Here is an 11,474-nt window from a genome sequence, read left to right as displayed (position 1 = left end):
AAATATGCTCATTTTCCAGCTCTCCTAGAGTTAAACATTTGATTTTTACTGTTTTGGAATCCATTCAACTGATATCCGGGTCTGGTGGTACCACTTTTAGCATAGCATAACTTAGCATAATCCATTGAACCTGATACGACAATTAGCTTCACGCTAAAAAATAACCAAAGAGTTTCAATATTTTTTGTATTTAAAACATGACTCTTCTGTAGTTACATCGTTTACTAAGACTGATAGAAAATTAAAAGTTGTGATTTTCTAGGCAGATATGGCTAGGAACTATTCTCCAATTCTGGCGTAATAATCAAGTACTTTGCTGCCGTAACATGGCTGCTGGAGGCACAATAATATTATGCAGTGCCCGAAAATAGTTCCCGGCTATTGAAAGTTACTAAGGGGATTATTTTCAGACGCTGTGTCTTAACCTTTGCCTGCTGCAGCCATGTTACGTCAGCAAAGTCCTTGGTTATTATAGCCCTCAACTGATGTTTATGTTGTCATGTTGTGTATTGGCCACCAGTTGTGTGATTGCAGTACCAGTTTTGGCCACAAGTTTTGTGATTACAGTACCAGTTTTGGCCACAATCCTACATACTGTTCCTTTAATGTTTAAAAAGTCGAAAGTGGGACTTCATCAGGATTCCTTGGCATGCAAATGTCAAGTAAAATACAGCCATAACAACTAAACCTGACCTAAGTGATCTATATTGCAACTTCGACCACATTTATAACCTTTTCCCTTCAAAAGCATATAAAGGATTAAGCAAAACTAATTTGTGTGCGATTTGTCTGATCCACTCACACTACTCGACCCCAACTATACTTGGGTGGCTCTCCTTTACCTCGATGTCACAACATAATCTTATATCATTCACACCACTCCGCCTCCATCCAAATACAGGCCATGGTCCAGACTTCAATTAGTGGTCAAACTAACAGGCCTTTAAATTACCCGTAGCAGCATGTTTAAAGACTTGCAAGGGGGTATCGCTGTCACACCGTGGGCTGATACCCAGGAGTCAGGCAGCTCTGGCATAATTAAAGGGTATTTCGCATTTGTTTCTGCTCGTTCTGTTTAAGAAAATGCTTTCAAATAGAAATGCCACCCAGTGTTGTGACTCCAGTGTATACAGGTACGATGGTGGGAAGACATTGACAAACTATCTGCAGTGCTGCAGGAGGGCTGCTGCTCTATAATCGCGAAAGGCTTTTATGACAGAGTTTTTAAAGTAATCAGAACTATTGCTGAAACCTCGGCTTTCGGTTTCATATGACGGATTTAACAACAAAAACGTAAACAAACGACTTGGAGCAAACTTAATTTTTGTAGACTGGAAGTCTTTCTAGAGTATATTGTTTTAGATAACAACCAAAATAAATAACCAGTAAATAGCCTTTAGCGTTTTATACATCACACTGAACTAACCGTTACTGTGTAAAATTAATACAACGTAAGCTATCCTTAAAATTCTTACCTGGCTGCCAAATCTGTCAGTACAGCGTTTATCCATGCTCACCGTCTCTCCTCATCTTCTGGAAACCGAAACATTTGTATATTCCACGAGGTATTTGGTCCAGAGGTCAGTTTAGTCACGCCAGACCGATAAAAAAGCACAGACCGGAAATTAATTTCTGGCAGACGCGTAACCGCGGCAACGCGCGTGCAAAGCAAACCACTTCTATCATAACTTCCATAAATTTGTATCGAACATAATATTATTTTCAAATTATCAGAGACAAATTAAAATAAATTTAGACAAAAACAAATTACTGTGTATGATTGTCAATGATCAATATTCATGTATAGCTCAATTGAAACAGTTGTGGGTTTGATTCCCGGAACACACAAAATGATTAAAAAAAATATAGCTTGAATGCATAAATGTAATTGTAAATGATTGTTTATTATTTGACATTTCTTTTAAAAACTAATCAATTCTACTGTAGGAAAACAGCAGACAAACTTATTTTCTTGTCATGTCTCCCTCTAGTGGACAGGAATGTTACTCCTGTTTAAAAGCACAATAGGTGAACACAAAATGTCAATGCAGAATTATTGTATGTGCTATATTACTGCAACTGACAAGGTAATTTTCAAAACTATATGAACTACTAAAGATTTTTTGTCATGGTCAATGAAATGTATAATGCAGACCCAGTCAGAGAAGAACTAACATTTGAAATACAAAGAGAAAACACATGTCTAAACCACTGTTGCAGGACTTGTTTTCTGGTCGGACAAGTGTGTGATGAGCATACTAAAAGTATCAAATGTACAGTCCAGGCACTTCCAAAACTGCCCAAACAAGCTTTATTGGACTCATAGTTATGTGGTTTTGTTAAAGGGGTCATATTATGCGATTTTTTTAAAATGTAAAATAAATATTCGGTGTCCCCAGAGTGCGTATTTAAAGTTTTAGCTCAAAATATTCCACAGATAATTTATTATAGCATGTTAAAATCACCACTTTGTAGGCGTGAGCAAAAGTATGCACTTTTTGGGTGTGTCCTTTAAAATGCAAATGAGCTGTGCCCGGTTGCATGAAACTCCTTAAGTGAGGGTTTCCCTGAGGGAGAAAAAATCCCTGAGGTAAGGGATTTATTTAAGAGCGTTGCAACAAAGGTCTTAACTGTCACCCTTACCTAAGTGTTGATACTAAGTATTTTACGATAGTCTCTGCCAAAACACGGCAGCGGAGAAGCAGTTGCTACTAGGGTTGTTGCGGTGACAGAATTTCCCCACCGGTTAATCAGTGCGTGACAAACCCGGTTATACCGGTTTCACCGGGTGGGAGGGGCTTATAAATGCACAGAAGTGCGCATTTTACTTTCACTTTTGAATTAGATGCAACTGTTGTTTAAATCCAGCGTTTCCGTACGCTGCGTTAAATCGCGTATGAATTTGCGTGCAAATGTGAGTGCAACAGCTGGTTTAAGTGCTTGAGTCAATGTGCGCAGGTACTTCTGACAGAAACCCGCCAGTCCCAAGCAGAGCAACCGGCTATTCCTCCATAAAGCGCTGCTTGAATGATGGGTTTATTATTCTTCTTAATGAAAAACACAACAAAAAAACGATCTCGCCTATATTAAACATCATATATGTATCTTATAACAAAAACGAGTAAGCACGCGTCTTCTGCCATCGTCTGCTCGCCGCAGTCTGACAGGAATGAAATCTGACACCCGCAGCCGCTGCTCTGTGATGACGCGCGTTCAGCTCCGCTGGATTCAGCCAGCAGACACATTCAGTTGTAAGTGTTTGCTCTCTCTAACCAAACTAAATGATTTAATTACAAGAAAATATCAAAACGCCGGTGAAAGACGGTGTCGCGGTGGGCAAGTGATCTAACCGGTGAGAGGCTGAAGCACCGGTAATCACCGTTTCACCGACTATCGCAACAAGCCTAGTTGCTACGGTTACAAAATCTCACAGTGTAAACAAATCAACGCACGCAGCTCAACAGATGGCGAATTTGTGTACAATGAAACATCGCAAATAACAGACTGTAAAGTGCCGCATGCATGAATACTCAAAGTAATTCAAACTGGAAACACTTTATTTTGACGGACGATCAAACCGCCATTCTTCTGATAAATGCGCATCACTTTTCTCTAGGGATTATTTCAATTGTTAGAAATGCGCGTTTGTGCTTCATTTTCTTAAAAAAAACATAAAATCAGCCATCGCGTGTGACGTTAAGGGACCTGTTTTAGTCCCTTAAGTTTTTAAGGGAAAATGGGACTTAAGGACTTTGTAGCAACGCATAGCAGAACTTAAGGTAATACTTTAGCATTCAAGGGTAAATACTTATTGACAGCCTTAAGGTTCACTTAAGGGTTTTTCTTGCAACCCATTTTTTATTAAGGGTACCCTTAACCTTATATTTAAGGGATTTCTTAGCTTAAGGACTTTCATGCAACCGGGCACAGATCTCTGAACTAAATGGCAGTGCCGTTGTTGGATAGTGCAGATTAAGGGGCGGTATTATAGTAATTTGCCTTGCTGCCTACCTACAAAACAGGCAAAATCTGAACGAACTAATTTTTCACATGCTTGGAGAAAATGGCTTACCCAAACAAAGTTACTGGGTTGATATTTTGCTAATTTTCCACATTGATAGAAGCACTGGGGACCCAATTATAGCACTTAAACATGGAAAAGTCTGATTTTCACACTATGACCCCTTTAATAAAGTAGGCGCCTATTTCACGTAGTGTATACAAGACAAATACACACCACAGAGACTGATGTTGCTAGGTTGGCACAAAACCTAAAGGGTGTAAGGTTTAAACTCCAAAGAGAACCTCGGTTTGTAGACTGTCACTGTAGTAAAACTACAAGTAAAACAAGCAACCCTGGAGAAATGTAGTCTCAAAATGAACAATAAAAAGGAAAGCACAACGGTGGAGTATCATCTGTAAATATATCCTGTTGAAAATACGCCAGTGTGATCTTTTGTTTGGGGAAAGATCCTTGAGAAAATTTCAGAAAAGCAGAATCTACTTTCAAAATCTTCTCTTAAATGTGTTTACATGGTTCACTTCATGTGACAGAAGCGAGTTCATATTACAAATATGACTCACAAAAATTCTCTTGGGAGATAACCTCTGAATAATCCAGAAACCTGCGTATGTAAATTGCTGAGACAGGCACCCGTGACCACAGTGAAGCACATTTCTTAGCTTCCTTATTCCTGGTAAGTCACAAAAGGAAAAGCAAAGTTTTTTTAATGATTGCTGATTCCATCAGTTCACTCTTCCATTGATCACGCAGCTGTTTGTCTCATCTTGTATACCCATCGGGTCTGTGATGAACCCTAGACATGAAGAGCATGAGGAAGTAAGTTTATAATTGATATATGAGGAAGTAAAACCAAGTTAAGGGTTCAGACAAGACATTAGCTGTGAGCACACAATACTATAGCACAGAAATGAAAAAAAACACATAAAAGGGGAAATGTGCAATCATACTATATATGTACATATATATGTATATATATATTTTTTTTTTTCAAAAAGAGAAAGACAACAGAAATGTTCAGCACTAACAATAATGTAACGACCATGGTATATGTAATGTAACTAAATAAGTATGTATATCATAGTATTTATTTTTAAGTTCAATGGCGTTTCTATCGTCACTACTTTTTTGTAAGGGATTGTATTCTGAAGCCAACAATTTTCCCTTTCTATAGACTTTGCCCTTTTAATTTAGAGAAGAGATTACATCTGCAAAAGATTTGTGAACATTTCTGTAGATAAACAATAATACAATGTGAACCACGGCTCATTAGAACTACGCACATTTGCCTACTTTTCTGCATAACCTGAATTGTTGCTCCTGGTTTGTATTGCTGCATCTTTCGGTTGGAGTGAGGGTCTATTTGAGGCGCTTGTTTTTTCTCCGTTTTGATTCGAGTTCATTTAAGGTTACACAGGAGACAATACCGAACCTTTTGTTGTATATTCTTCAGTTCATGCTTGTGTGACTGTGGCGGATAAATGTCGTTACTGTCATGGGGATTGATCATCCCTGAGGTATGTCAAAAACTTGCTGTTTACAGGAACATAGTGGCAACTCAGGGGACAGTGATGAATGATCAAAATACATTTGCATGTTTTAAGCTGCGTGTACACCGCCAGCGACTCGCAGTAGAAGAGCGAAATGATCTCATTTAGTTCAATGGAACCCTGCCAACTTCCTGTGACGCAAGGGAAAGTGACCGTTGGGGACCGGATGGGAAGTGTCCAACAACGCGACAAAGTGACAGTGACGGCTCGTGACTGCTCATCCGAGGGGCGCAAATTCAAAATATGTGTCCGGAGTGTCATGTGTGTTGCTCGTGTTTTCAAAATGTGTTTGTTGCATCATGTGAACCATGTGCATCACGTGTTTTGTCAAAATAAGTGCCTGCTGCACGTGCGTCAAAACCGTTTATGATAGAAGAGACGCTCCAGTTCACAAAATACACACAAGACACTCTTTTAACAGTAAACTCTGATTACGCATGAGATTATACGAGTGTCTGGCAAACACAAGCGTCTCTTTTATCATAAACCCTTTAGATGCGTCTGCAGCAGGCACTTATTTTGACAAGACACGTGATGCACATAGGCTCACTCGACATGCAGAACACATATTTTGAAATGACAAACAACACACGACGGGCAACATACATGTTGTGACAAACTTCGCATCAAGGGCCCTCGAAAAAAGAAGTCACCGGCCGCCACAGGTTAATAAAAGTTTAACTTTATGCAAATGATGAGTGACTTTCAGGAGCGACTACCAATGAAAGCGAGGCAGTGAAGTTTACGTCATCCGTCTCTTGTTAGTTACTGGAGTGTACTCATTTATTTATGACAACCAGATTTAGAAGCGCCTCCTAACGACTTAAATTGACAGAGACGGGAGACACACATCGACAAAGTCACTGGTGGTCTGAACCGATTTCCGGCCACCTTTGGCAACAGAAAGTGGGCGTGTACTGCTACACGACAAAGGTGAGAACAGTTCAACTTTATGCAAATGAAAAAATACATTCAAAAGCGACAACCAATGAGTGTGAAGCAGTGGAGTTCACATCATCCGTTTTTCGTCAGGTACTGTAGTAAACATTTAGGGGCGATTCACATTTTGCGTCTAAAACTGCAACCATTGGCTGGTTCTTGTCATATGACCTGCGGTGCGCTTGCGGCATTTCAAAAGTTGAAATGTTTTTTAACTCGATGCCGTGCGGACGTGCCTGAAAAAACGAGTGCGTCGCTCATTTGAAATAACGAACTTAAGTGCACAAAAGACGCGATATGTGAACCACCCCTTACTCATTTGTTTAAGTGTTACTAGGACAACAAAAATTAGGAACACCTCCTAACGGCCTCATTGAAAGAGACTAGCGACACACAGTGATGACGGTTTACATGCACAGTAAAGTTGCTCATCATCATGCATAAAGTTGAACTGTTATCAACTTTGTGGCGTAGCTGGACACTCCAATGTCCTGTCACCAACGGTTGCCGGAAATTGGCAAGCTTCCATTTAAAAAAAATGTGATTGCATCGCTTCGCCGTTGCTAGTGGCTGGTGGTGTGCACACAGCTTAAGTCTGCTGTGTTTGAATAAAATTAAACCGCAGGACAGCGCAATTCGCCAGGTTTTTTATTTGAATATAAATAAGTACCAAATGGCACAAATCTACTTAAAGACAAGCAGGTTTTAATTTGTGTATGTGTCTGCTTCGTAAAATTCTGCATCAGAACGGATAAAAACCAAACGTCTAGTAAAAATTTCATCGAAATATGCAGCGATATACCTGGAGCAACGTAGTTTAGGTTACTGAGAAATGTAGGCAGAGGGACGTATGGGGAGTGAGCCTATGTTAACATATTTACAATGTAAAATTGTATGTAAATGCATTTGAAGCATGACATAAATATATTAAAATTTCCCAAACTCACATCTGCGAATTTTGATTGGCCAGATGAAAATAGTACAGAGACAAAGGGCTGCAACAACAGCCACACCTCCAGTAACAATCACCATAACGTTGTGGTAAAACCCCATGCAGTCAGAATCATGCATGCTGCCAAGACAGTAAAATAATGACAAAGTGAAAATCATGTACGAATCAGCACAGCACACAAGACAACTTTCCAAAGGAATTGAATGTGTATTACTACTGCTTAGACTACTTGTTTGTCCTAAAATGAGTTATCCACCACAAATGAAGCCATTGTGAATATTTGCAGACAAGGAAGATATTTGAAGATTCAACATTTCTGGCCATTATGCAGCTCTGTCCTGCTGGTTTCAATGGGTCTTTATTTAGAGATGCATACTTACTGTGATGGATGTAATGTCTGTATTATCATAACTCCAAGTCCATTCGCCACCTTATCGGTAAAGCTCATCGCTCCGTACACGAATGCACCACTTTGCTGTTAAAAACAGATTTACATTTTCCTATTAGCATTAGTAAAATTGTTTAATTTTTTTATTTTAAAATTTAAAGGAAACACTCAAAATCTGTTTTGAGTAAACTTGAATTTCTGTCAATTTTTTTTTTAAATCAAATTAATTTTCTTTTATTGTGTAATTTTACATTTATTTGTATTATTGGCTTTTATTAAGATTTAATATATTTCTTATTTTTACTGTTATTTTTATTCATTACGTTTATATTTTTCTGTGTTTACCATTCTTTGTGAGCTAAATAAATAAATAAACTTGCCTTGCTTATAAAGAAAAAAATGCTAGGCTACTGTATGCATATCGTCTCCTCGATATCAAGTACCGTTTGATCTCCAATGAGATTGGCAGTCATAGACAGTGACATGACCAGAATCACAGCAGACCCAGACCCCAGCAGAACGGCCGCTCCGTAAACCCGCTCTCCCATGTCCATGTCCAGCAACACCCAATAGGAAAACACCATGATCGGCAAGAGGCCAACAAAATAGGTCATCTACAAAGAAAAAATGACATAAGATATATTTCATCCACTTTAATCTAGCGTGCTTAAGCATAAAGAGGTAAATGTATCACTCACAGAAGTGCCAATCCGTTTGCTGACAGGCTTCATAACCAGGGAGGACACCAACCCACTGACATACATGACCAGAGGAATAGATGCAATAAAGTTCTAAAAAACAGTTGAATAAGATGGTGCATAAGAATGCTCAATTGGCAGAGAACTGCTTTAAAGAGTCACTCCACTCTTTTTTTTAAATGTGCTCATGTTCCAGCTCCTCTAGAGTCTGGCAGTAACACTTTTAGCATAGCTTAGCATAATCCATTGAATCTGATTAGACCATTAGCATCCTGCTCAAAAATTACCAAAAAGTTTTCGATATTTTTCCTATTTAAAACTTAACTCTTCTGTAGTTACATCGTGTACTAAGACCGATGGAAAATTAAAAGTTGTGATTTTCTAGGCCAATATGGCTAGGACTATACTCTCATTCTGGCGTAATAATCAAGGACTTTGCTGCTGTAACATGGCTGCAGTAGGCGCAATGATATTACGCAGCATCTGAAAATAGTCCCCTGCTATTGAAAGTAACCAAGGGGACTATTTTCGGGCAGTGCGTAATATCACTACGCCTGCTGCAGCCATGTTACAGCAGCAAAGTCCTTGATTATTACGCCAGAATGAGAGTATAGTTCCTAGCCATAACTGCCTAGAAAATCACAACTTTTAATTTTCTGTCGATCTGAGTACACAATGTAACTACAGAAGAGTCTAAGTTTAAAATAGGAAAAATATTGAAACTCTTTTTTTGTTATTTTTAGCACGATGCTAATGGTCTAATCAGATTCAATGGATTATGCTAAGCTATGCTAAAAGTGTTACTGCCAGACCCGGAGATCAGCTGAATGGATTCCAAAACGGTAAAAATCTAATGTTTAACTCTAGGGGGGCTGGAAAAAAGTGGAGTGTCTCTAAGACTGCAAAGGTTGGAGTTTCACATCCCAGGGACAACACATACTGATAAAATGTACACCTTAAATGCACTTGTAAGTCACTGGATAAAAGTTCAAGTTCAACTTCCTTTATTTTGTACCCATAGGTAAATTAGGTTTCAGTAGACAAGTTCAGACAGTTCCTCACAATAGACAATAAGAAACGACACTAAATAGAAAAACAGTAACATAAACATAAAACTGTCTACTAAATGATTATGTAGATGTAACATGCAAACCGAAAGGTGATTCAGTCATAATTATTACGGCTTTCGAAATTAATAATCTTCCTTACCTTTGGCAGTGATAAGGAGTTTGTCAGATACATAGGGATGTAGGTTTGGGACAAATTTACAATCAGTCTTGTGCACATATATAGTAAAGCAACCTGGGGAATTGCAAAACAAATTGATTTTATTTGCCTTGAAAAAATATTGTGAATATATAAAAGAGTGAAATTCCCTGAAGTGATCACCTGGTAAAATGCAGGCTCAATAAGCCAGTGCTTCCATCGGAGCAGAGGTCCAGATGTCCGGGAAGATCGGAGGATTAGAGGCTGACACTCCCCAGCTTCAGGTTCACTGTTTTGAGAACAGACTCTCTCTTTAGTCCCCAGATGAAAGATGATGGAAAAAACTGTCCCAATACCCCACACAATCAGGGCCAGATACTACAACACACAAACGGAGCGACAAATACTGTATGCTTAGTTACCCATCTCATTTTGTAGCATGTAGTAATCCTAATTTCATGCATGCTTTCCATTCTGAAATCAAAACTGTACATTCCAATATTATAAGGGTGCATCTTAAAAATCATAAGTTATCTTGCTACATGTATAGCATTATCTGCAGTTACTCACTCTGAATGTAGTAACATCGGCCCAGCCCAGATTCTGTGAGCCAGATGGGTCACGCAAATCTTGTGACTGAAAGTGAAACAAGAGCCATGCCACGGCGTATACAGTAATATTTGCCACAACGTTGAAAGCATACCTGCACAAGCACAAGATGACAAAACTTTAAAATCATCCAGAAAAATACCACCAAGAATGCACTTTTAAGACAAGCTGGAGTATTTTTATAACATGAGGAAACAACATCTTGCAGTTTCCTCTTTTATAGTTTAGACACGCCAAAATGATCTGTGTCTGATGATGTAAGGGAACAGATCTACCCTAAGATCATCATCATCATCATCACACATTACCATAATTGTGAGCTAGTCTGGGAAAACAAAGCTAAAGTCATTTTTTGTGATTGACTGTTTTGTGCATAAAATCATCTTACAAACATTGTGAAAATATAACTTTGATATTGACTGATTAAGTCCATGTCAAAGATTGAAATCAATCTGATGCTCCTAATCTCATCATTTGATTACCTTTCGACACCTTGGTTAGGTCTGTTTTCAAGGTAAGATACCTGTATGATGTGAGTTCTACTTTAGCATGCTCACACGTGACCAGCTCGGGGATGAGTGACAGGTGGGATATCTGAGTAGCAGCCCAACCAAACTGGAAAATGATAATGAAAGGGATGGCGTAAATGAGCACTGCTGTCTGTGGGGTGTCTTGGTCGCATCCAACACACGAGTTGAATATGAAGGGGAAGGATGCAAACACACACAATGTTCCTGTAGGGAGAAATCAACAACAAATTGAGCCATATGTACTGTGGTTCAGAAATAAAATCTAAATCTAATTAGTTTTTTGGTATAGCATCCTTGATTCCTTTAGAGATTTTCTCAATGTGCTCTGTTGCAAAGAGGCTTTACTGAGAACAAAGCAGCTTAGAGAAAACCAAAATACAGCAGGCATCAAGTATGACAAAAAGAATTAGGATAAACTCAAAAAATGTTTGGTTGTTTCAGCCCATGACTGGGTAAAATAAACAAAAGATTATTGGTTCGATACCCAGTAAACGTAGCTTGAATGCGCTTTAAATTTTTGGATAAATCTCGTATCTGACCCAACAACAATATTTAAAGTTTTAAAGCAAAAAATAAATAAA

At 38.6% G+C, this 11,474-nt stretch overlaps 1 protein-coding gene across 2 annotated transcripts in view; it reads right to left on the bottom strand.

Moving 5' to 3' along the window:
• Positions 1-1,883: 1,883 nt before the first annotated feature.
• mfsd12b (major facilitator superfamily domain containing 12b) overlaps positions 1,884-11,474 on the bottom strand; it is a 10,492-nt gene continuing 901 nt past the window's right edge. The window contains exons 2-10 of one of the 2 annotated variants that reach the window (XM_065246793.2): positions 10,887-11,097; positions 10,325-10,457; positions 9,938-10,132; positions 9,758-9,850; positions 8,549-8,641; positions 8,294-8,464; positions 7,843-7,937; positions 7,458-7,582; positions 1,884-4,817 (exon numbers count right to left, since the gene is read on the bottom strand). In XM_065246793.2, coding sequence (XP_065102865.1) covers positions 4,747-4,817; positions 7,458-7,582; positions 7,843-7,937; positions 8,294-8,464; positions 8,549-8,641; positions 9,758-9,850; positions 9,938-10,132; positions 10,325-10,457; positions 10,887-11,097 — 1,187 coding nt within the window. In that variant the 3' untranslated portion in view covers positions 1,884-4,746. The remainder of the gene's footprint in view (positions 4,818-7,457; positions 7,583-7,842; positions 7,938-8,293; positions 8,465-8,548; positions 8,642-9,757; positions 9,851-9,937; positions 10,133-10,324; positions 10,458-10,886; positions 11,098-11,474) is intronic. The other variant, XM_065246794.2, reaches the window with a different exon arrangement.

This window comes from Paramisgurnus dabryanus, chromosome 11 (genome assembly GCF_030506205.2).
Source record: "Paramisgurnus dabryanus chromosome 11, PD_genome_1.1, whole genome shotgun sequence".
Classification (NCBI taxonomy): domain Eukaryota; kingdom Metazoa; phylum Chordata; class Actinopteri; order Cypriniformes; family Cobitidae; genus Paramisgurnus; species Paramisgurnus dabryanus.
This window is presented reverse-complemented; position numbering and strand designations above follow the sequence as displayed.